Raw genomic sequence first — 25,764 nt, forward strand, 5'->3', positions numbered from 1 at the left:
TTTGTCAAGTAAGTCGACGAAAAAAAAAGGGAAAATAAATACATACGGGTTTCTTTAGCAGATGAGGAAAGTTGCTTTGGCTGTCTCTCTCCGAGTTAAAAAGCTGATACTGGTTGGTGCACGCAATGTTGAAATACCATAGGGGTAATGTTTGTCTAGCATTACGGGTGCCATTAATGGTGGCCGACTCTTTACAGCTGATGCCTAGAACTACATCGGCATATCATTCAACAGTAATGAAATCCTTGTTTAGAACATGATACACTTTCTAAAAGCTAAATGTTCGTTATATATGTCCATGAGGTTGAAAATAGCCAGATTTGTTACTTCAAAATGATTTCAATTATCGTTTTTAAAAGGGCTTCTTCGAGCGGATGTCGCTAGTGATAGCCATGAGCAAAAAAAAAATAATGTAGTAACTGGAAAATAAGAATACGTACAAAACAAACCTACCATCAAAACAAAGCTAAAGTTAATCATCAGCGTAGTAAAGATGACGAATGTTTGATACCGGCCAATTTTTACAGAACATCAAAATATGCGGTGATTTTTTCCATTGTTAGTATTGCAAACTTGTACATGTTCTTTGTAAGCTATCCTTGTTAGAGGGGCAAAAACTTAGAGACTTAGAGATGCATTTACTAACGTCTGTACATTAGATAATATGTCAGGCTGTTGCCTTGAGTGGCAATTTTTACTGTGGAATAATTGGTTTTTTTGTTGTTTTAGGTTAAACATGACAATTTCATTTCTGATTAGCTGAAGGCCAAATTCAACACTTGTATTTGCGCTATCGCACAGTCAATTGTTCCGTTCCTTATGGTGACTAAGGGCAATACCACAATTGATTGCTTAGAGCTTCGTGCCTGCGGCCTGTGTTCTTGTGAACTATATTCAGCGCTGAGACAATCATAGTACGGAGTACGAGTGAGCTTGGATTGTCTTCGAAACGATTTCAACGATTATGGTGAAGTCGCCTTTGATCTTGATGTGCGCCATTAGATGGGTCTTATTACTTTTACGTCCCGACTTCACGAAGTTTTTCAGCCTGCAACTAATATGCGCATGAAATTAGCTGTCAAATTGAAGGTCGTTGATCAATAACTATGAGATCGTTTGATTTTTTCTTGATTGTAGTTCGGTAGTTACTACTATCTGAAGAAAACTGATATATGAGTGCATTCCATCCACCATACTATTTACGTGACGTTCTCAGATCTTGATCCGTCCGCTCAGTCCCACAGCTATTTAATTTGCAAAGATCCACCATATGCCACTCGCTTACCCGAAAGCAGCAGGCGACTTTCCTCGGAATTCAACTAAAAAATTGATAGAAACGTCATTGTTCCCAACAAGATTGGCGTTGCCGATATTAAACTGCGGTGAGATTGAGAACATGAGCAAGGCAATAAGACGCTGTTTAAAACAGTGAGATGCGGACGGCTGCCCGAGTCGAAAAGCCCAGCTTGTTTAGCCGCCAGTTTTTCAGCAGCTTCAGTAGGGGCGGTAGCCAAAGTCAGCAGGTGCGGATGTAAAGGGAAGCACGAGCTAATTCGAATAATGTCTGCTAAACAGATCACTTCAATATAGAGTAATCAACTAAGTTATGGCACGACACTAAGGCCGACTCCTAAGGGAAATACTTTCAGGGGCAGGCAGCGAAGCCAGATTGAACACTAAGATTGCAGACAAGTGACAGACAGTCAAGGTGTATACAAGGTATGTCAAGGATATCGGTTCCTGAAGACGGCAATGACGACGGGGAATATGACGTGCACAAGGCAGCGTGTTAAGATGGGTTAGCTAAGGATGCTTTGGATGTGTAGAAAATATTACCTTCAAGACAAAATGTAAACAGTGAACCCCAGGGAAGTCAGCATTCTAGAGCGCAATTTCATCTTCTACCTTACTGGTCTTGTTTGGAACTATTGTCTAGAAAAACAAAAAATAGAAACTAAACCGAAGCCAACCAATTTGCTCCACGAACGAGCCAGTATCCCGAAGACCGAAACTGGCCCCGCATTTGTCTCTTAGCCACGGTTACTTCAGCGTCTCTGTGATGACTATACATACACGACCGCCAAAATAACTTGCCCAACAAACGATTGGTAACACCTTGATCTGTGCGTCTGCATTAGTGTTTTAATGGCTCAGTGTCTGCAGAATAATAAATACACAAAGAGTCAGAGAGATATAGGAAACAAATAGACAGGCGGAAAGGGATAGAGAACTACACTATGGGATGAAACTCCATGCTATGGGCAACAGGCTACAAGGGTCGATGGTGGGTGAGCAGACAAGACAAGCCTCGCGTAGGCAACAATAAAGTAACGAAGGACAGAGCGAAGAAGAGAGAACGAAAAAGAGTGCGGGATAGAGAGGTAGAATCCATTGCCGCTCCGACAAGCATCATCACAAACGGCCACTTCTCATTCGTTCCCCTGGGGAACCACAGATAACCGCACAATAAATCAACGAGGACAGCAACTTGTTGAGCAAACGATGCTTATAGGCGTTCGCTGTCCGTGTGTGCTCGCCGCATCACCTACTTCCGCTAACCACTGCTCCCCAAGCCCATCCTGTATACCCCAGACCCCACTATCCTGGAACCACCTGGCAGAACGGCTATCACCACTCCAGCTACAGCCTTCTCTTGGAAAAGCGTACTACCTCACCGTCCATACGCTGTGTATTTCACCCAAACCCAAGCTCGCCACACCTCTGATATGGATGTGATGCGGAATCGAGGGGCCAACTAAGCTCTCTCAGCGGCGTCCTTTGGATTGAAAGGTAGTTGGGGTTTAGTGCGTCTGAGTTATTTTTTTTACCTGAGCTCGCAGCAGTGCTCGCGCGTCGCCTAACTAACCAGAGGGCGGAAGATCGTACGAAACGGATTTAACGACACTGCGCTGCAAACGGCGACTGGTCAGCGGAAAGTTGCGTCGCGAACGAAAAACTCGGCAAAATCTGATGTAAACACATGCGTTCGCACTGAGTTGCCTGCGGCGGCAGTGACAGAACGTATTTCGGCATATCCCAGAGATGGAGCACCGAGAGGGTGGAAAGATAATGTGAGAGGCGTAGACTTTCTGTCGAGATAGTCCAGAGAAACTCCATACGGTACAGCTTATGATCAGCTACATTTTATTTTCCTCTAGCTGCTTTCTTCAGACGTAACATTCTACAGTAGATTTGAAACTGTTTTATAAATTGTTTTTTTTTTTAAAGCAGGCACAATCATACGACCTGCTAATTTGAGCTGAACAAAATATGATTGTTATTATCACTATTATTATTGTACAGGATATAGTTAAGCAGCATGTGCATATCAATCAGCCAAGGAGACTAGCTAAGCAGTGTGTCACTTTTAATTTTTGCGAAATCCATACAAAGAATCGAGAAGAAACACGGGCCCGAGTCTAGGCTATGAAGCAAATCTTAAAGGGGTTATAGTCAGCTATGGCTTATTGAGATCTGCCCAAAGTGTACATCTCATCCCTCCCTTGACAACTATTCACCGTTAAACGTCACCTGTTTTTGAGAAAGAACTATGAAAGGGAGTTGCAACAGAACTTTTCGAAACGAGTTAGCAGACTTTGGCAACATCTGTTTGAGAATCTGCACTGTAGCCCTAGTCCGAAATTTAAAAGCCGTATAGCGCCAGCTGTAACGCATAATCCTTCTCAGTCGTTTCATTAAGATACGTATGTTTATAGATTTTCTGTAAGGATTTATTTTGCAAAAGGATTGCGTTTAGTAGAATGTTTGCGAACTAGGAGACTTTTTTTTTTTTATATCGGCAGGCCAAAACTAATAATGTAGCTTTGAAAAGAAGGTATGACGCAGAAATAAGTGCGCATGTATGTGTTTTTCTATTAAAATAAACAAGAGAAGTTAGTTATTGATGTTCGCCCAACGTTCGCACTTACGAAGGCAGACTCGCAGACGTACTCTTTCTCCGGACACCCCGCTGAGACAAAAACTATATATGGCCATTCGCCCATCTAGGCAAACAGTACTTATCGATAGCGTCCTTTTGCATTAAGGTCTGTTCTATGTCCTCTCAATCATATTGCGTTTGATAGACACGCAAGAGAATTTCTGAAAAGACACGGACCAGTTGAGGACGATTTGAGCGCAATAATTTTAGGCGATTGTCTTATTTATTTAATAGATTGGCACATCTTCATTAGTTAATACGTGACGCGCATAAGGCAATTTTTTACATTGACGCAACGATCGACGTGTGGCAGTGTTGGTGATGACAAAAGGCGTTTTGCTAGTGGCTTAATGGCGCTCTACGAACTTAGACGAAAGAATCAGAGACCACTGTAGACGTATAGAGAAGAGCATGGAAGAAAAACGGCCGCGAAGGAAACTCCGATCGTATGATTACGGCCATGTTCTCGCATTTACTAAGGGCAGAGCTAAGTCTTAAAAAAGCGTAAGCTCAATTTGTTACTGAAAAAAAGAGCCAGCTGCTCTATCGGGTTGACTGCTAGAGCTATACATTATAGTGATTGCTAATAAACATTTTCTGTGCGTAATTTTATTTATAGGGCTGGTATTTTTATTCGACTCGGATAATTTGCTTTTAGTTTGTGACCTCGCTAATCTAAAAGACGTTGTTAACTAATCTAGCAGGAAGCGCCAAAGGAGTGCCGTGGCGTAAAGTAATGCGAAATGAAAGGTCCTGTGTGCAAGGAGCATGGACTAGGACGAGGAGCAACAATAACTAGAAACGTTAGATCGTAGCATAGAACAAATTGTTGGCTTTAACGCATGACCTATCTCAATCGGAAAAAATCAACATCTACAGATGCACCCGTCAATGTTAAGAGGATTAAAGATACGTGATAATCTGTTATTAGTTTTGTTCATTGATTCAGATCTCTCTGAAGTCATATAAAAGATCATGCGCTATGATGAACTGGTTCGGTTTTCATGCCCCTAAAGGAATTATCGTAGCACAAAGTTCATAAACTGAAGAAAATTATCAACTATTACAGTACGGATTGTAACTATGCTCCTGTGAATAAAGGTCCGAAAAAAGTTCCACGGATTAAAAAACCTATTATGGTAAAAGACCCGGTATATTCATGCGAGAAATGTAGAGGTCTCAGGTAATTCCAAAGGCAGCTGCTCCAGATTAACAGAAGAAGACGCCCATAGAATAGATCCGAGAAGAAACGTGATGAGGCTTATCAAAGAGAATGGCTTAGAAACCCGTACTAGTGTATGTGTGAGTAGACTCAAGGTAGCGCAAGGTAAGTAATAGATAATTGATTGAAAGCTAACTTGCCATAGCACTACTTGAGCCAACTCAAGGTTTATCACTCTCTGTATAGGCGCAGGACGGAGGAAAACAACACGATCGAATGATAACTTGGTTACCTGAACGTCTACGAAGTGATGGTCGGGCGCATACGCATTTTCATATAATACTTCAGTGCTTCCGATAAGGTCGAATCTTCTATGAATTGCCCAGATGGCCGATGAAGAACCGGACAATTCAAACGAACTAGACAGATAGGTCGCGCCTTACAAAAAGGCAGATAATCTGTTTGGCTTAGAAATTATTAAATGAGACGAAGCGCAGTGGATCATTATTAAGGAAAATGAAACATCGTCATACTTCTATGGTACCCTTAGGAAAATGGTAGCCAAGAGTGCTAATTTAGGACATGGTTGAATTCGTTGAAGATAGGAAGCTAAATTCCTGATCCGTGGGAAGTGATTCACGCAATGCGAGTCACGGTCCACTTTTGACACCAAAATAGTACAGGTCGATAGACAAGGAGAAAGTCCGTCTGCCCACCTAATATTCGATTCAACAATCTCATAAATGGCTACAGACTACAATCGCTATCGACAAAATAGATCAGAATATCAAAAAAATTGTAATTTTAGTAATTCTACAAATTAATATATTTTTTATGTTAAAAACACGCTTCTTTATCAGATCTGTCTAGTTCGATATCTAGGCCATATACTGAAGGTTTTGATCGACAAAAACGAGAAGAAAATAGAGAAGACGTTTGAGAGTTAGATGAAATCCCTAACCCGGATCGATAAATGAAGAGCATAATGTCAGTAATTCTTAATGCATATATATATATATATATACGAAAACGTGACGTGTTCCGTATGCAGGGCTGTGCCTACGCCATCCGACCCAAAACAAATAGAGTACTACTAAACCGCGCGTTCTCTACACACGCCTAATAGGAACACATATGTACAATTATGTACGTGAAGTTTTCGAAATGAGTTTATGAATTTTCATTAGATTAACGTCATGAGGTTGTTGAGACACCGAAAACTTATCGCTCACTACGGACCAACATGTGCCTACGATCGCACGGCTTTTATTCCCTAGCCTGCTATAGTAATAACGATGGTGTCAGTGATATTTTTACTAAACGACACGCGCGTGTCTATGCACGTCTATGCTAAAGAAATCGTATGGGACAAATCAGCAGAGCATTCTTACCTTACCCAATTCAGGTGGCGACTAGGTGGTATAGTGCGAAACTAAGGAAAATGAATCGTGCCTATGGGAGTTATTCAGTGCTCTAAAAAATGGAGGCACTCCAGAAATACACAGATTACTATTTAGCTATACAGTTCGTGCAAACAATTTATCAAACACCGGAGCGAAGTTTTACTTCATGCATGAAAAGGAAAATTCCAGAGAAATTCAATTGGAATATGTCCCTGCGGAAAAATGAGGAGCTGATTTGAATGCATTTGTTGCCAAGCGGCCTTCTATCAGACTAAAGACTTCCTTTATTCACACCGGTTTTGTAATATGTACCATGGGCGGAAGTTTATGTGATATATAACCTCCATTATCCAAATCGGACTTCGTAACATGGAAAGGGCTAAGCAAAAGATCTGTCAAGAGTTCCCGATCGACTACCTAGATGGATAACCATGGCTGTAATAAGGACGGACCGTACGAAAATAACCATCCAAGCCGCTCAGTCTGCCGGCCTCATTGGCGTATGTTATGGCGTGTGTTCTGATTGCAATAAAGATAACTCAACGGTCCTCAATGTAGCTAATTACTTCCTTCACGATAATTATGACCATCTAAACAGACAATTTGACAAAGACTGCTCTATATCAATAATGATTCCTAAATACATGTTATAGTATATGTATATTTTTTCTGAATTCCCAACATGGAGGCGTCACAAGCTTCGCCTCTCCAATTTCTTTAAAAACTATTACGAAAGCCGTGAAATGCGCATGCGGTGACTTGTAACCATAAGCTCGATATGTGTCTTTCCAACTTTGCCTTACCCTTTCTTAAGTCTAAAAATATTTTCTTGCGAAGAAGGTCTTCATAAGAATGTTTCATAGTATATAGACTGCACATGTGTCGAAGAGGTATCTCTAGCGAAAGAACATTTGAGACCGATCGAAAGCCTACAAGAAAGGCGAACGATATAACAAGACTGTAAAAAAGTAATCATCGTACGCAGTCATACATAATCAAGTATATGCTTAATCACTATTACAATTATACTTGCGTCGATACTTTTTCTGTTATCTTTCTACTCCGAGCCAAAAACCGATATAATGTTGTCACTTGGAAGATATTCAACAAAAAAAGCGTTTCTATAGCGTTCGACTAGCGTAGCCTATATAGTCACAAGCCATTGTACCTATTTAGAGAGCTACACGTAAGGCGAAAATGCTCGGATAGACGGCCTATTGCGAAAGAAGAGCCAAAATAGCTGTAGCAATGTTCTGGTGTCAACTTAAAAAGAGAGAGCTAAGCCTGAAGAAAATATATCCTCATTCAAGTTTTGCGGGAGGCACGGATGTTTTCGGGTCGAAGCTATGGCCTTTTCGGACTGCCAATACCGCGTTTGCTCTAAGTGATTCGACCGGACGTTAAGTCTTAGCTGGCTTGCCTTAACCATCGAGTTTACTATTAGGCTTTTACAAGCGGATCCGGCAGACTTTTAAGTTAAGTGACTTTTGATTTGGTCGGGCCTAATGATGATTTTTTATATGTGTTAGAGCTATTGTCCTTTACTTTTTTACACACTTGTCCTAGCGCCTTGCCAACTATACATATGAAGTTCGTTTGCGCATATACGATTTTTCTGTTTATGATTTCTCGAAGTATATCGATAACGAGGTACGCTTGCTTACCAATGTAGGATGCACGGGAGGCCCGTAATCGCACGGATTTGCAGCGGAAGAATAACTGGGTTGGAGCCAACGTTAAATATTCCTTTGCTCAATCCAGAGAGTAATTAAGTCTTGGCGATGAGATCTGGCATTATCATTAACAAACCAGACTGCGTATTCTCGATTGTTGTGTTAAGATCCATCTTCAGCTTCTTGAGGAAATCGAGATAGCTGGCAGGATTCATTCTTGCATCTTCGGCAACTATGTCAAAGTAGCATAGATAATCTTGATATCCATTGCAAGTACTATCATCAGCTTGCGTCTGAATCTACTCGACACTGGTGCCGAACTTAATTTCTCTTTAGGGCCTGGTCCCTCTTCGTTTAGCAGCAGAGATTTAACCTAGGTGTCAATTCTGCACGTGGAATACGGCACATGCATTTCCATTTAACCCGGAGTCAGTTCTCAAGGGCTCATTTTTTACCTAGTTTCCACACCAACCAGTATTTGGATTAGCATTCTGTGACGGGTTACATGTAAGGTGCCAATTTTAGCTGATAGAGCCCTTCGACTCCAAGCTCAGCTTCCCTAAAGAACTCCTCGACTGCGACAATGCGTCTTTATCTCGCGGGTTTCGACATCTGATCACTCATTAGTTGGTTTTCAACACTTCACTCTTTGTGTTCGTTTTAGGGCTCCATGCCTAATCCACCCACCAATCTTCGACGAATTTCTGCAGCGCTGTAGCCTTCGAAAAACAAAAACTCGATCACTGGGCGTTGATTTTGTCGATTAGAAAGTGTTTTTCCTCTGGACTAATCTCTCGTGAGGTAAACTTGATCGATTTTTACCGATAACACGTTCCTAGAAAACTGAGGTTCTTTCAACAAAATTTCAATTGCTAGTGGCGCATAGTTTAAGGGGTATTAAATTCGAAGACCCGCTGGACCTACTCACAACCGCTTTCTTTTTCTTTTTTTTTTTTTTTTTTTACGATCGGATTCGACTGCTCCTTGTAGGAATACGTTCGGACGTTCAAAAGCTGAAAGTCACAACTAATGTTTAAAATAACAAGAACTTCAAATAACGGGTAATAGAATTATGCGCCACTCAGCGATATATTGCAAGTCGAGGTAGAGTTTCGTCATCTGCCTAAAAGATAGACAATACGTTTCATCCTGGAGTGAGAGTAAAAAAAAACATTGATGACTGCAAAGTTTGAGATAGGACCATAACTTATTTAGTTATTCACCGGCAAACGTTGCGTGTGTGTAAGTGAAAGGTGATCTTATGTAATACACTAGTTAAAAACAATAGATCTCATTTAGATCTTCAGAAAAGCGTTGTTTGCTTGAAACACTGTTGGGCGTCACGCTGCGTTTAAATGAAGCCGACGCATGCTCATGTGTACAATCATACAACCACAGAAACTTGCGCCCTCTACCTTGGCTATTGAATGCTTAAACCACTCGTCTTTCACTCATTGTTAGATTAAGAAAATGACTACTTTCAATGTTAATTGAAACTTCTAGAGTGAGCAAACTATGCCTATACTGCAGTAGAAAGGTGCCGCAAACAAAACATCCTTATTACTCTGTTACGCAACAAATCGAACACAATTATGTTACAAATCAGATACTTTTACATGAATAAATAAACAACAGGTTCGTTACCTTAAAAGATCGTTAATAATATTTTTGTTAGCTGTCGATTTGTTACTGTGGTTTGTGTCGCATGGCGATAAAAGGCAAAAGTGCTTTCAATAGTAAATTTCTATTAGTGTTTCACATCTTGCTTTGCATAGCATATCTGTTCGTGGGCGGAAATTGGATTACTTTCACATTTTTATTAAAGTCTGCCTGTAAAGGCTGTCTTCTATGAGGACAGTTAGCTCTGATGTCCACCCACACGAGCGGTGCATATTGACGCCTTTCACTCATTCATAATGTGAACATTTATGTGTATAATAACGGTAATAATAAAGCTGCAACTGAACGTAGGCATGACCGCTCGTACTATAATTCGACTCCTATCATGACGAGAGCTCCGTGTCCCTATTCGTGCCTCTAGGTCTTTGGTATATTACAACCTGTTCCATTGCACTTAGTCAACTATAGCATAGCTGGTGCCAATACCGACACCATCCAATCCAAGCTGAACTGATCTGTAGCTGGGTTTGGTCGTATGGATTGTTCGATTAAGCTGACTTTGACATGAGGTCCGTCTCGCGGCCTTCAATAGTACCGACGAGAGAAACGACAAAAGCACCGTCTCACTGCATAAATGAATAAGATCCTTTTTTGTTCAAAACGCTCAAACGCTAGCTTCTTTTTTACTTGGGATTGGCAGGTCCACGTACAGGTTTACCTGTCCTTTATTATTCCTCAGCGACTCGATGAAATTTTGGGAATAAGAAAAGGGGATAGCTTTTTTTCGCCTTTCGTGGCTAGATTCTGATTCCATGTTTTAAATTTCGACAATGATACGGCATAGCCGTCACCGCAGTTTCGTTCACCCAAATCTCACCACACTTAACCTGAATGGTACAAGGTAAAAAGATTCCTACTTTGTTCCCCATTGCAGTAGTGGCCATTTGGCGTTGTTGTCGAATGAACGCGTGAAGGCGCCGTAAGAAGAAAACGGCCATCGGGAACCTCCATTTAGGGCCGTTCTTTTGGCCCAAGATGTTTGAAGGCACAACATGTTTAGTTCTTTTCTGCGACGAAAACAGGTTTCGTCCAGCTTTTGCTTTGCCATGTTTTATGTCCGACGGGTAACTAGTAGAATAACGACATTAAGAGACAACGGGTGGGATATAGAGGGTGAACGCGACGGACCTGACTGACCTAGCAAGGACGTAATAAGACAAATTGCGTCAGCCAACTAGCCAGACTGTAAACGTCCTTACAACTCGCCCACAAAAATAACAGTTACAATAAAATAATAATGTACCTACATGTACAATTTGATCGGAACAATATATCTATAAACTTTTTATCAGTTAGGTGTATATACGGTAATATTTCTGAGATGATACTAGCTTTTAAAAATATTGTCATGTTCGTTACATATTAATAACGGGTTTGCCGATGATAAAAAGAACAGGGCAATATTTGTTCCAAAGGTTTGTAGGGTTCATAATATTTGTAGCTAAGACAGGGTGTGGTAGGTTGTTTTGCGCACTAAAATCAAAAAGACAAAAAAAAAATGATATATACGATCGAATTCGTTTCGAGATGAGAAGAACGGTATTAGAGGTCTGTTAGAACGCTTCGGCAACTTCTGATTTCTGCAACAGACTGGGTGTTGCCAACAGGAAATATTGGCACGAGGACGAACGGCTAATTTGTATCGGTGTTTCATTCAGCAGTGCTACGTCCTTGTGTCTGCTCGCCAGAAGGGACGAGACGTCAACAACTGGAGTACAGCTTTCAAAGGTATGATTAAATGAAGCGTATATATTTCCACTAGTTCTTTTATCTGCTACGTTTAAAATACACTTGTCTGAAGACGTTGCCAGTATAAACCCTGACGGTCTAGAGCATGTTGAAATCAGAGACGACGCGGCGGTGATATGGCTGCTTACTACATTGCCGGACTGAATCCAAAACTGTGTAATTTCTTTTCGAAACCCAAAGTTCATTGGAATCAAGTTGTGTATTCGTTTAGTAGAATTTTGCAAAGTAAAGATAAACCAGTCTTGCATAGATAAAATTCATTAAGTTAAAGATAAAGCATTCTTCAAAGAGTAACTTGTCGTACCAGCTAGAGACCGCTATAATCCAAGCTCTTTACTACTCGTTACCATATTGCTACAGCCTGGTATATTCTAACCTAACTGAAAAACAAGTTAACGCATCCGATCAGTTAATATTTTCTTTACGTGTGTTAGGTAACTGGGCATAAGTCAACGAGGTTACTGGGAATTCGACGCTCATATGGTACATTAACTCAGTTAACTGTTATTTCTCAATAATGAACGCATATACTTAATCACAATAGAATGATAGAAATGAATGCCACAGTTTAACATGACGATGAGCAAGAAGTTAGTAAAGTGCTTTGTTGATCTCTTTTGAATTTTTTTTTTCATTCCGTGCTTTGCAAACAGGACTATGTCATTGTTTTAACAAATGACGGAACAAGATTCACTGCTGTTACTACTTCCGGTATACGCACGCACACACACACACACACACACTAATATAAACACAGGAACGTCAACACCTCTACAGTGTTGGCGATTCCTGGAGGAACGGCAACCTTATAATGCATATGCATATATACTAGCATATATATATATATATATATATATATATATATATATATATATATATATATATATATACTTAGGAGGAAGGAAATAGAAGGGTCCTTTTTCTTTTTGTTTGTTTTTCCTTCTTCTTGGCTTTTGGTACTTAATTTTCTTCAACTGACTCGAGCCCCTTTTACTCCTTTTAACGACAACAACGGCCTTATCGTAGTCATTTTTAAATCAACAAGTATATTGTTGCTCTCACGGCCGTTGCGAGAGGTCACTGAAATATCAGCAAGGTTCAGCTGTACTGTGACCTGTACCGATGTCCGTCCATCTTCTCGTTCCTGTGAGTTCGCCCATTTGCCCATCCATGTATACACGTGTTTCGCTATGTGCCCTCTCCCATTTGCTCATACAGGCCTTTAAAACGAATACGGCTCAGCTGACGCCCGCAGTCTACAGCTTGTCGCTCGCTGCAGTGATGGCTATGAATTATACATAGAATTCTGACAATGCGCAGATAGTAGGATAGTTCACTCACCTCGAAAAGTCCATTTCCTGGTTACTGTTAGGAGGATTGTTTGTTGTTGGCGCCGTTACTGCGAGCAAGATGAGCGTCACATTAGCGCAGTAGCGTCTCCGCTATAAACTTAGAATCTCTTGACTAAAGCCCTTTTTTTCTCTATTTGCTATGCGCGGTCTCTTGGTCTCGCACCACCGGAAGTATAGACAGCAGCTGAACCAGCCAATCGACAGAGGTGGCACTTGTTGAATTTGGGTCGAAGTAAGTCGGTTTGGCACCGAGAGGCGGCGAAAAGATATAGAGAACGTGAATAAGTTTCCACAGATTCATCGTTTTTAGAGTAGAGATGTACGTAAAGCGGCGCATAGCGTTGTGCTGGACAGGCTAGTACGTTGACAGGCGCAAAGAACAAGGAAACGCAAAAATGGGAGAAAAAAGCTGGTGACGGCGTTAGTTGTAGCAGCGGCAGAAGCTTCGCGAAGTGAGGGATATGCACTTCGTCACCTCTGCCGCCTTCATCACCGTCGTCGTTGTCGCTGCTTTCGCACCAATCGGCCTGAATTGTATTGGTGCTTCCCGTTGGCCTGTGACTCGCAGATAACAGCAACAAGCCGTAGATCGAAGCTGTCGAAGCACGCGCAACAGATGATAAGCAAAGCTGACGGAGCAGGACCCTAATCTTTCGCGGAACGGAGACTAGAAACGCACAACGCAACGAAAAGAAGTGAATCAAAAATACGGCCTTCGTGCTTCTACAAGTTCGTGTGCTGTCGGCTGCAACTGCTGTTGATTTTTCTGGTCTTCAGCGAAGCCTAGAGCTGTCGCACAGCTTCCGACTCTAAGGTTTCTTCAAATACTGCTACAAAAACTGTAGGGCGCGCATATTCGGTGTCATAGCCACACAGCCGTCATATATGTTCTTATGTTGGCTCTGCTAGTATAATGTTATTGCTACTTATGCTTGCTCGCCCAACTTCGAAAAAAGAGCCTACGAGATCCAGAAGGCCAAAAGAGCAAACGAGTCTACGAAAGGACGTAGTGGCTTAAAAGCTAATTCGAATAGACCCGGATTTCGTCACTAATGCATGCCATTGAAAACAGAAGTACAGCATTGATTACTACTGATACTTCTACCGGTACCAATGCATTACACACTCTTCGGCTGCTATAGGGACGACCGTTTTTAAACCTTCTCTATAAACCTTCTGTCGATCGTTGTTGGTCGAAAAGATTATATATTATATATTATAAACGAATATGTAATAGGAACTGCTAAGACAAGTATATGGAGCATTTCATGTCCTGTAGAAGGTAACTGAAGTTGGCGTACAATAGATACAATTATTTAATGGTCAATTCTGAATCAACGAAATTGGACTCGAACATGACATGATCGTTTAATGCGACGTAAAAATTCGCAAGTAGGTCGTCCGTTATTAACGATCGCTTGTAGAAACTGATACCGTCATCTCGACGGACGATTTTTTTAGAGACGCTTGAACAAACATTCATTCGTGAACAGGGTGGCGGATTAAGTATGTTTGTTTGTAGCCTGAAGTAGAATTTTTACTCCCAAAACAAAGACTGTTCAGCCGATCACAATGGATTAATAAACAATGATATGTTCATTCACGTTTTTCCATTAGACCTCAAAAAAGAGAGGCATTTTGTCGAATTTCATGCAGCCCGTGCCCGGCCTACCAACAAGTGTGAAATTATTACAGATCCAGCGACAGACTACGACAATAGCGGCCCGTGCGCGGATCGATGCCATTTCGAATCAGTATCTTCATAAAGGAAAACGCTTTCAGTGAAACCTTTTCTATTTGAACGCTTTTACTCTCAGACACGAACGAGTAAACACACGTCCACATTAATATACATAATATCATCGTCTACGAGTGTCCTTTACACCTCAAGGGCACATAGCACGCGCGACTGGGCTGTAAGGATGTTTTTCTACTTGTTGAGGATCTGTGAGGGCTCACAGGTTTGGTAAACATATCTTTGTGGTATCGTTTACCGTTCTGTCGTTCAAACATCTCTAACTGCCTTCTAGGCAGCTAGGCCGAAAATGCTGTTATAGAAAGCAACAAGCGAATCAACGCGCGGAGTTGACAAGACACCTGTCACCGTTTGTGCGAGTAAGAATCGCTCCTTCCTCTCTGCCAACGACAGCACTTACTTTTCCCTTGATGCTCGCCCCTTGCTCTGGCGTTCCTTTACAGCGGGTAACCCCACATCAACACGCTGCACGGCCGCGAAAAGCACGTTACGATGGCACTACCACTATAAACGGCAGAAGATAGAATATGCTCACGACCGTTAGAGAAACGTAACACTCGTTATACACATACACAATTTGTGTTTGCCGCATAGAAACGTCGCTCCATGAGTAGCAAAGGCCGTCTCGTCAATCCGGTAGCACTGGCACAGCAGATACGTGAGTACTTGCCTATGATGAACGATTTGTGATGTTTAGAATGAACGGTTTAGGCAAATTTTCCCCAAAATGGCTGGTGAATGTCATCGAGATTGTGTGTCGATAGATGGATGTGCCGCCAATGAGCATTTTGAGAAAAACGACTCTGTAATCTGACAGATATCCTATGGCAATAAGACTGCTGTTTATGATGGCAAATCAAAATACTTCCGCAAATCATTGCAAGAATTTTAAGAGAAAACCCGAAAGCACACTGATATATCAACGCCATAAACTTAGAATAGTCATAAACTCTATGGAGGTTATGTAGATTTTGTGTGTGGCCATTGATAATGGTTACATTTATTTCAATGCTAAATGCCTCCTCACGCTAAAATCTATCATACATACACCATTTATCGGGACACTTTTGTTGCGTCTCATAGGATACCATATAGCTATTCAGCTAAAGTTAGCTTTTTACATTTTCAAATATGAAATGCCCAATGCACGCTAGAAAAACGTTCGAGAGAAAAACGTATAATTCCTATGTGTCGAAGCGGATTAGGCTGATACTATAGTTAATGTCCGTACATACGAAAGCGCTCATGCATTGAGTTAACGTAAAGAACCAGTACTATAGATATTTATTCAAATAGAAACACAATATTATTGAATGGTTGGATTTTTCGTGGCGTAGAAATATATTTCTTACGACCCCGTAGGTCAAACGGATGCAATCGTGTAGGCAAGTTTTTTTCCTAACTAGGATCGTCTCATATGCGTACATCATTCCGGAACATCTGGACCCCACGGAAAAATGAAAACCAACAACTTCTAATTTTTATTCTGTAATAATTTAGTATAGCGTAGTCCATTAGAAAATACGCGTCTGTGTTGAACAAGAAGTTACACCTAATTCTGACTATTTACTAAGAAGCTAAGGGACAGAATAAGGTCCATTCGAAAATCTCGATACCGAGCTTTCGTATCTTACGTAATATTTGTTGTCTTTCTCCATCGGACTTTTGTGTGTGCATGTCTACTCAGTCACTGACGGCGCATGTCAACATCACATTAGCCTATAAGTTTGCCTTAAAGGTGACGGAAGAAAAAAGAATCAACTTTTTTTGCTGCTTTCTTGGTTATCTAAAGTCGATCAAAGTAAAGCTTAACAATTACACGAGAGTTCCTACTTACAAAATATTACTTCTGCTGTGTCAGGAAATGCTTTCTGCTCCTACATGTTCTTATCGTGTACATGTATATATATGGTATGAGATCAGACTTGAGATCACTGCGGATATGCTGGCTCATATATATGCAGATATTAATGAAGAAATATAATATCGTTTGCTTTGTTCCAAAGCTGACATTATTTTTTCTATGGAGGAACATATGCATGCTATTTATTAAAATACAATTGTCCAACGCTGCAGTATGTGTGGCGGAAATTTCACCAGGGCCTGAACCCGGCAAAAGGCTAGGAACCAGATATTTCGACGAACACAGATGCCGTTATGTTTATTCAGACATTTATAGACTATCTAAATAACAGAAATCATATTTTCCGCGTCGTTTCTGGTACCGAATTTGTGAAGTCTCAGATTGCCTATGCTACTTTCATTATTGCGAGAGCGTCTATTTCGGCTGGCTTTTGAAGTGGTTTAGGATAAGATATCCAAGAATAGGACAAAACTAAATGTTCACGTGGAACCATGGCCATTTTTATAGTATGCATCCGAAACAAAATATGAAGCAATCAAACGATTCGCAGAATACCTCTCAAGACCGCATCTGCCACTCAGAATTGTGCTTTAAAGCCCATTCTTGGGATCAGCTTTTTACGGAGCGAGATCTCGAATGGCTGAGAACAGCACAACGAGATTTGATCCGCATCACCTTGATACTCCTTTGCAATAGCATTAGATGCAGTATTTCGAAAAATCTTTGGATGCCACGCAACTATGCTCATGCAAGAGTACCTGTCGACATCGATGGCTAACATAATGATGCTGAACTAAATTCCAAATGAACGAGAACGTCTGAGCATATGCCACATCCAACAGCGCAGGCAGACATTACTTTCTTGAGGAGAATCGTTTCCAGCCAAATATCTACATCTCTTACCTTTTTATTCTGATTGCGAATAAGAAATTGCCCGGTTTAGGTTATATGCTCACTTTTGTCGATGCCTTTATCTTCAGGTTTTTCGTTTGGTATCGCCACTTGCGACAGCGAGGGCAATAGGCTTAGCTTACACAAGGTCGCCAAATAATCCTCTGCTGGTGCCCTGTAGATCGCTGCGAAGTATCGTAGAAAGAACTGGGAGCAGTCGAACTTTTGTCGCTTTTGCAGGTCGATTGATCTAGTGGATAGATATGGCCGTAGAGTATTCAGTACTCTCTGCTTATGGGGTAGTTTAGATCATCTAAACTTTGGAATCAACGAAATTTGAGCCAAGTTGACTTAAAGTTGGGAGAGAAACTTAACACTTCTCCAGCAAAAACTAGTAGCTAAGGGCCGAGGGGCGCAACGAAGAGCAAGCACGAACTCTTTTTGGTTCTCGTAATAGTAGCAGTGGAATAAGCACCGCTGCTGGTGGGCTGAGAACGTCGTTGTCGGGTGCGGCACTATTGCCGCAGCTGTTCGGCGTCGTCGGTCCCGGCGTATGTCCATGGAGGGTAAAGACCAAAGGGTTACACTTAGGGCATCGGGGCAGCCACGGAACCTGCTGTTGGGGCGAGTTAGAAGTTTCGCCTAGATTTGTCAAAAGATGTAGGATGGGTTTCGCGGAAGTTGCCACGAGCGGCGCAGCTCGTGTGCGGTGATAACGTAAGATGGGCGCAAGCAGGCAACCAATGACTGAATGGAGTGAAACGAAAATACGCCTAGCACATTTTACCCTGACTCTCAAGTCATCATCAACACCGCTGTAATGTTATCACTACATACGCCGGGACAGGCTTCGGGGCTGGACGGCATTGTAGGCACTACTTTCTGCAAGTGCTAAAACTGCTTGTACTACTGCTGTCGCTGGTTTATAATGTGTCAGAACTCTAAAGAGGGAAAAGCGTATAAGCCTTGGAATGTCGTATTCTTACAGCTGTACTATTTTCTGCGACGTGTTAGCAAAGCATGCATCTCAAATCCATGCTTGGGAAATATCATCACTTTATGGTCATCATTATATCTTTCCTTGGATCGTACAAGTGAGCCTGCCGTCGCGTCTCTTCTGACGGCAAAGGCGTGCGCGGGACTAGCAAACACAAAGATGAAGGCGGTGAACGAAAAGTAGATCTGCTTTGGAGGCCCGTGTTTGTCGTCCACGACCTACGGAGAAAGAATAAAGCCTAAACTAGGTCATAAGGAAAAGAGAATAGTCTAGGTAATGACCTTCCTAGGAGCCTCGGCACTTCCGTTGTATTCTTGGTGCATTGACATCTTCCCGTGCATCTAGACGTATTTCTATGCTTGTTCATCTTGGTTAACACCTATAAAGGTCAGCCTTCATCCTTCAAAAATATTGTCAAAAAAATGAGAATACAAGTTTATTTTATTAACTCCCATACTACTGACAAGCACGAAAATCCAATCTTATTTGATAACGAACTCCACTTCTTCTGCCTTCTGACATCCTCTGACTTCGTGTTCCACTTTACGAATAGATAGTATTGCCCTGTCAATTTTATCCGGGATAAGGGTTCATATTTTGTATTGAGTTTATGTTTTCTTGGTAAAGTGGTCATAGAAAGCAGTTAAGAAGCAAGTACGCCACTGCCTGCTGTGTTATGCCGCTCCTGAGGAAGCAAAGGACTTTATGTGCGGTTTCATCATGTTATCAAGTAGAAGAACAGGGCGAAGAGATATGTGTTCAGAAGGGCCTCCAGTAGTGCGGGACGCGAGGTAATAGCTTTGATGAGTCAATAATTTGGGCTTTTCCTTTTCGTTATCAAAGCAACGTGACCGTTGGTAGAGAAGAATTTGAGGTGGTCGTAAAATATGCATTTCCGTTTATGCGGTCATGAACGCTGCGATCTTTTATTTCCACTTTTTCCTTTTTTGTCTAGGCCATACCCTGTCCCGTCACGTAAAAGCTAAAACTAATCATCCATCTTTGCTGTTCATCGTGTTTTTGCGACCCGCTTCCTGGCCAGGGGAAATTGGGGTCGGCCTTTTGTCCTACTTACAGCTTCGGCTCAGCCATGTTTGCTTCTTTTTAGTCCCCTTTATTTATATCTTCCTTTTGTGACCTTTACTGCGCGAGCTACTCTGACGTGATAACGGTGATTTGCTTTACAGATCAAGGAAAGGAACGAACGATGCCATGCTGTCGGAAGATGTCTCGTGGATCCGCTACCTGGTCGGCTCCGTGCTCACCGCCATCATTTTCACAGCCATCTCTGGTGAGTGCAGGGACAATAGACAATATAAGCAAAAAAAGCATACATACATAGCTGCATAAACAGAAACATAACATATAACAAACTCAGATACAAGTCTACGTCTATGTACTCCGATAATTTGGCTAAAACACAATCGACAAAGAAGTATTAGATCAACTAAGCACATGCTTTATTTTCATATATCTGAATCTCGCGATATTGGTAAAATACATCGACGTAGAAGTAATGGCTGGATACACATGAATTAACTGGATAAACAAACGCATCTGGCTGTCTGAAGAAATTGTCTTTGTGTATAATGACTATATGTGATGCAGATACCATCCGATATCAATACATGCAGAAGACTGCTGACACTTAAACATTTTAGTTGCTTAAACTAATTAACGAATGCTACTAAATCGAAAATTAAAGTTCAGAAGCTCTCTCTCAGACGGAGGCATTACTCTACCTACGATAACGTATATACTTCATGTCAATATGTGTACGATGATTTATGCCTTCAATGGTTACGACCCTATCCTAACTTCAACTCAATTGGAATACATTTGAGTTAATAATGCTAGTCGGTTTCATTTACACCGGATACGAGTTTTTCTTTAATCTGCTGACTTAATTTAAAAAAACTGAGTTACCGAAAATTTTTGATTTTATTGACTTTCCGTGATACGCCACAATCCAATAAAGATTATTCCTACGTTTTTGTAAAGTAGCTAATTATTTCCAAAATTTTGTACAACCCGTATATGTTTTTGATGATTTTACGAGCTTTTTGCACCTAACCTAACTCAGATGTCTCATGCTGGTTTACGTGCTGGCTCCCAGCACGAAACAAACTCTCTCTGTCCTCAGATTAGGACCCAGACGATCGTGTGGCTCTCAAATCGAGCAGACAAACACGTTACCCTTTACGTCACCTAACCTAGCTTAAGGCTGTGCTTCATGCTGATAATGCATATTACACTATAGAAACGACGTATTTTCTATGTAGCTGACTACGTACTTCAAACTCCCGACGAATACCTTGCAGTCTTGAACCTCTAATAACAAACGGCGACACACATTTAGAGCCTTAAGCACCAGTTCACATAGTGAAGCGAAGCAGAGCTAAAGCTGGGTGAACCTATTCACCTAAATTCGAACGATGATGAGCGACTGTCATTGTTCTAGACTGTATTCTTTTATGTCTCGCGGAATCGCCAGCCAGCCAACATGATCGCGTCCTATCAGTCACTGAAAACACACTATGGGCTAATTGTTTTCTCGTCACGGTACACTTGCAAACTGCCTATCGGAAATTATGATGATCTAATTAAAAAAGCTCACTGACAGCTAAAGTATAAACACATTCCTATTTAACGTAATGCGACTCGAACAACTAGAGACGTCATACGGCTTTCAAATGTTATTTCTTTATCTTTTAAAATGATCGCGGTTATATATATATATATATATATATATATATATATATATATATATATATATATATAAAACGATAATTTTTCCTAGCTTATTTGCATATTCTACTCTTTCTATTACACTAATTATTAATTAACCTTATTAAGTACTACGTCTCGTGTCAGCTCTTGATTTAGAATAAGAATGAGTAGTACTTGCGAGTTACCTACGCTGATAACAGTATTCGAAGCAGATCCTTATAGCGTTGAGATAACGTTCGTGAGAGATCGAATCGCCGTGTAGGAAATTACTATTGATTTTTCCAATCGATAGCGAAAACGGTGTATCTTATTTGATTAATTATGAATGTTATTATGTTTAAAAGTTTTCCAATCATGTTGCAATTGTTGGTGCCAAAACTTGCCTTTCCTCTATTAGCATCTAATCGCAAAATTTTATTCCAGAATATAGTTAAAGTACTAATCTTTTTTAATCGATCTCTTGATTGACAATCGTCCAATATTAAAGAGCGGCCATTTCAATAATAAAGCCTCGTAACGCTTTTCTGTCAAACGAAATCTCTACTGACTTGTTGGAAAAAAACCTATGTCTCGAGATACACAATCCGAAGAGCTATTTTCGCGGAGGCCAAGGTTCATTTCAGCATTCAGTAAACAAAATAATATCCGGCCTCCTTTATACTATATAGGTAACAGTCAGAGATTTGATTGTGTGAAACCACATAATCAACATGCTGGGGCCGTCTCGTTAGGTGGCGCTAGCTACCTAACCTATATGTTATATCATATTAATATATGTTAGAAATATATGTCTGTCCGTCTAAGCATTTTTCGGTTTGTTGATATGCTCGTTCCTGTCGAGTCGTCTGCTACGATATGCTTTAACCTGGCTTTGGTCGATTATTAGCGTGTCGTCTTGCAAGTTTTGGCTAAATGGGTAATTTATTCAAGAAGCCTTAAGTATTTCGAGAAACTGGTTCTACAAAATAGACGGAAAATCGGATTACCCGTTTTTATTTTTGGCGGATAAAACGATACTTTCGGATGAACTTGCTGATCTGTTTTAAAGCATGTTAATGTGAACGTTTTGAGACCGGTCAATGGTAATGGAAAGCAGGGCAAGTATAGCAACGCACTGGGATTACAAAACGTTTCGACGGGAAGACAAGGATTACTTATTAACATAACCGGATAACGACATGCCAATAGCTAGTTTCCTTTCAACAAAAACGTTTTGATTCTCAGGTGTCAAAAAGGATTTGCACGGGCGTCTATCTATTCTAAGTTAACATAGACATATATATAAAGAGAAGCATAAGTTCTTCGGATTCATATTGAACATTTTGAAATCTTAGTTAGCAGGTTACATGTGCTACGATAATACGCTAATTGCAAAAAAAAAAATAACACAGTTTATATGGGCTGATGCGCTTGCACAAGGCTGGTACAATAAAATCTATTGATTAGGTGTAGTTTCAATTACTTCAAGTGGATGATATGGTATAATACAAACGGCTACTGAAGCAAGGTAATGGATAAATTACGTTAATCGGATCACTGTAATATACATCTACTGGGTAATTGCGACGAGATAATGAAGTAGTGTGCCGCGTTCTCTGAAGAGTTTCAATTGGATAGACTATAAATATGATATGTGAGATCGACGCGGCATGAGCTAAATTGGGTGTACTGAAAACCAAATGTATTCAAAATAAAGACAATATATGCAGCAGGCTACGAGGACTGTTGGGACATTTTAATGGGAAAATGCGACAGCTGTAAAAGCCTAACGAGAGATATCAGGGCGATACTTGCGAATCCATTTAGAGATTATGCTTTCAATTTGCAGGACAGCTGAGGTGCCATAACGGACTAATTGCAATGAGAAGTCGAAGCAGCTATAAATATCGGTGACCAATTAGATAACGGGGTTACCGGAACAACGTAAGCGATTGTCTTGATCAAGGATTTTTAATCGTCATAGTGGGATGGCTGCATCGGGTCAACGCAGTTAATGGAACAGGAAAATCGTAACTGGATAGCTACAAACGTACATTTCTACAGCTAGCTAAAATAAATACTAATAGATGAAAGTGTAGATAAACATTAAATGACAAGTTTGACGAAAATGACTAGAAAGTTGCTTTCATTTCAATATTAATAATGGACGATCGAACACGCAGTATTTAGAACTTCATTAGAGACTTTATAGTCGTTTGTAACGCGTGCATGACTCCTGGTGGCAGAGGTGAGCTGAGATAAAAAAGATTGCCATGTCAAGTTGTGTGGGTGTCTTATCCCTAATATTGTTAGACTGTGATTTGCGCTAGTATGAACGTTTACCGGAAAACGTTATTACGTTAAATTGAAAGGGGCGTAAATTAAAACATCTCGAGTTCTGGAAAGCTCATGAAGCTAAACAACGCAACATATGTAGCTGCCAGAAATGTAAACATATTGTAACCACGTAATACATTTTTGACATATTAAGCGAAAGCAGATTTTGTTTGTTTTGGTAGCTACCCTCAGGTCTCGTATATTAGTTGCCCTAACGCCTCCTCCCCCACTAATGTAGCTGGATCCAGTAGAAGGATTTTCTCCTTCGTACAATTAGAGCCTTTCGTTGCTGGAAGTAGCGTCTAGTGGTCAACATAAAAAACAGAAGGAGTTTCAGCCCCTCTAAACAGGTCTTTTGTTTTAAAAAGGGGCAATTACGTGTAAGTGGCTCTGTGTCGGACCACACAACGTCTTCTCGGCCCGTATTAGTGGTCAACCGCTACCATTGCCTCTGTTCACTCAATTTGACTTGCTGTGGGTGTAAGCTAAATTTTAAGTTCTATTTTACTGCTTTTTTCTCACATACCTAGGATTCGCAGGTGATTTTTCTGTAACTAATATCGGCTACTGAGTGACTGTAAAACGTTTCTTAGATCCCAGCTCAAGGCCGTAGTTACCGTCACTAACTGATGTAAACGAACTAGTATTTAAACTTTAATTATAGGTGACATTCAAGCAGGTTGCCCCTGTGCGTAGTTCCGAGTGGTTAAGCACTTAATCCTATTTCATTCGAGCGTACTCCATGTAATATCAATTCATTCTGATTAAAAGCCGATTTACGATTACTAAATAATATCGTTATAATAAATAGACTTTCGGAGATTTAATTACGTTGATCTCCGCCGCTTCGAACTTAAAGAACGCATTGACCCATTTACTCATAGCGGCATGGCAAAGAATCCTCAAAAAAAATAGCTAAGGGCCAAATTCGACCTTCATGTCGTTATTTACCACTTTTTTTTTGAGAACCATTCCATTGATTACCTTTGTTACACTATAATTTATCGCGTATTGCTTTCTCCGAACATATAGACGATTTCATTGAAATCAACGATCATGTCAAAAGGAAAAGGTTGTTAGTGTAAACGGCCGCCTAATAATTTGTATACTTTGCTGCGTCAAAGACTTCGTGTCGTGTGACGAAAGAAAAAACAAAAATGGAGTTTGGTTAAAAGAAGACGGAGGCAAGATCAAAACATGGCGTAAAGTAATTATTAATCATATAATTTACTGCGTCATCAATTGATGTAGTATCATCTTACTGTGCGTCCTCTTCCTGTATGCAACGACGCAAACCTCGCACTCTTCTACAACATCTTTCTCAGAAAACACTATTTACGCTCCGAAGAAACTCCTTTTCAATCTGGCCTGTTTTTTTCTCTTTGTTGTCTTTTGGCTGACTCACTTCAGAAGTCCGTTGGACGCTACGCCCCGTTTGGCCCTGTGCCGCCCTCAGTCCAACCGGGACACAGCTTTCCAACCGAACTAAGTCAACAGATCGACTAAGGTGGCCGGAGAACATTTTTGGCCCCTGGTGGTAGATAGTAGACACCCACCCCGCTGCTTCTACCGTTTTAATTGCAGCAAACGGTTTTTATGTGACCCAAACTTCTCTTCCCGCTCCTTATATTAGCTTTACCTCTCTCTTGCGTTAGTTCTGAGCCGCTTTACAACGACTTCGTCGTAGGACGCCGGCTCCATCGCAAGCGACGAACTGACGTCCTTTCTGGCGTAGCAGCTTAGCGGGCTATACAAGTGGTATTCTAATTTAAGATTTTTTTCCTGGCACTTCTCGCACTTTTCCCAGTACGTCGTTCTTAGTTCCATCGAGGACGACGACGCCGCTGCTAGCCAAACTCGACAAGCTCTCGACAACCCGTGCGTGCCGGAAAATACCCCGCAAAAGTCCCTAGAACGGTTGGCGTTAAAGTATGTTTGAATTTTCTATATAATTAGAACAGTATACTGGTATTCCCAAACCTCTACTAGCTATATTGCGCTTTATACTTTTTAAGCTTCTTGCTCTGGCATGCCGCTTTACTTGCCTCCACGATATCGCTGTGAATTGTATATAATCGTTCTGTCAAAGTGACTCAGTTTTTGAGGCCCTTGTGGCGATTTAGGTAAAGCTGCAGCACTTCCAATATCTGCTTATTTATGTTCATAATTTTTTATGACAACTAAATACGCAATATCCGGCAATAATCATGCAGTGCCGTCGCCCACGTTGAAAGGCCGTGTCCTCCACGAG

The 25,764-nt window shown here is 40.9% G+C and overlaps 1 protein-coding gene across 31 annotated transcripts in view; it reads left to right on the forward strand.

Annotated features, from left to right (window-relative positions):
• Positions 1–25,764, forward strand: part of LOC111243531 (dopamine receptor 1-like) — a 190,513-nt gene that overhangs the window by 146,879 nt on the left and 17,870 nt on the right. For 28 of the 31 annotated variants that reach the window (XM_086977351.1, XM_086977353.1, XM_086977350.1 and 25 more), the window contains one exon: positions 19,655–19,758. In XM_086977351.1, coding sequence (XP_086833477.1) covers positions 19,655–19,758 — 104 coding nt within the window. Of the gene's footprint in view, positions 1–11,516; positions 11,587–15,065; positions 15,374–19,654; positions 19,759–25,764 lie in introns of those variants that run through there. The other 3 variants (XM_022789365.2, XM_022789383.2, XM_022789392.2) reach the window with 3 other exon arrangements.

This window comes from Varroa destructor, unplaced genomic scaffold (genome assembly GCF_002443255.2).
Source record: "Varroa destructor unplaced genomic scaffold, Vdes_3.0 BEIS01000001.1, whole genome shotgun sequence".
NCBI lineage: Eukaryota > Metazoa > Arthropoda > Arachnida > Mesostigmata > Varroidae > Varroa > Varroa destructor.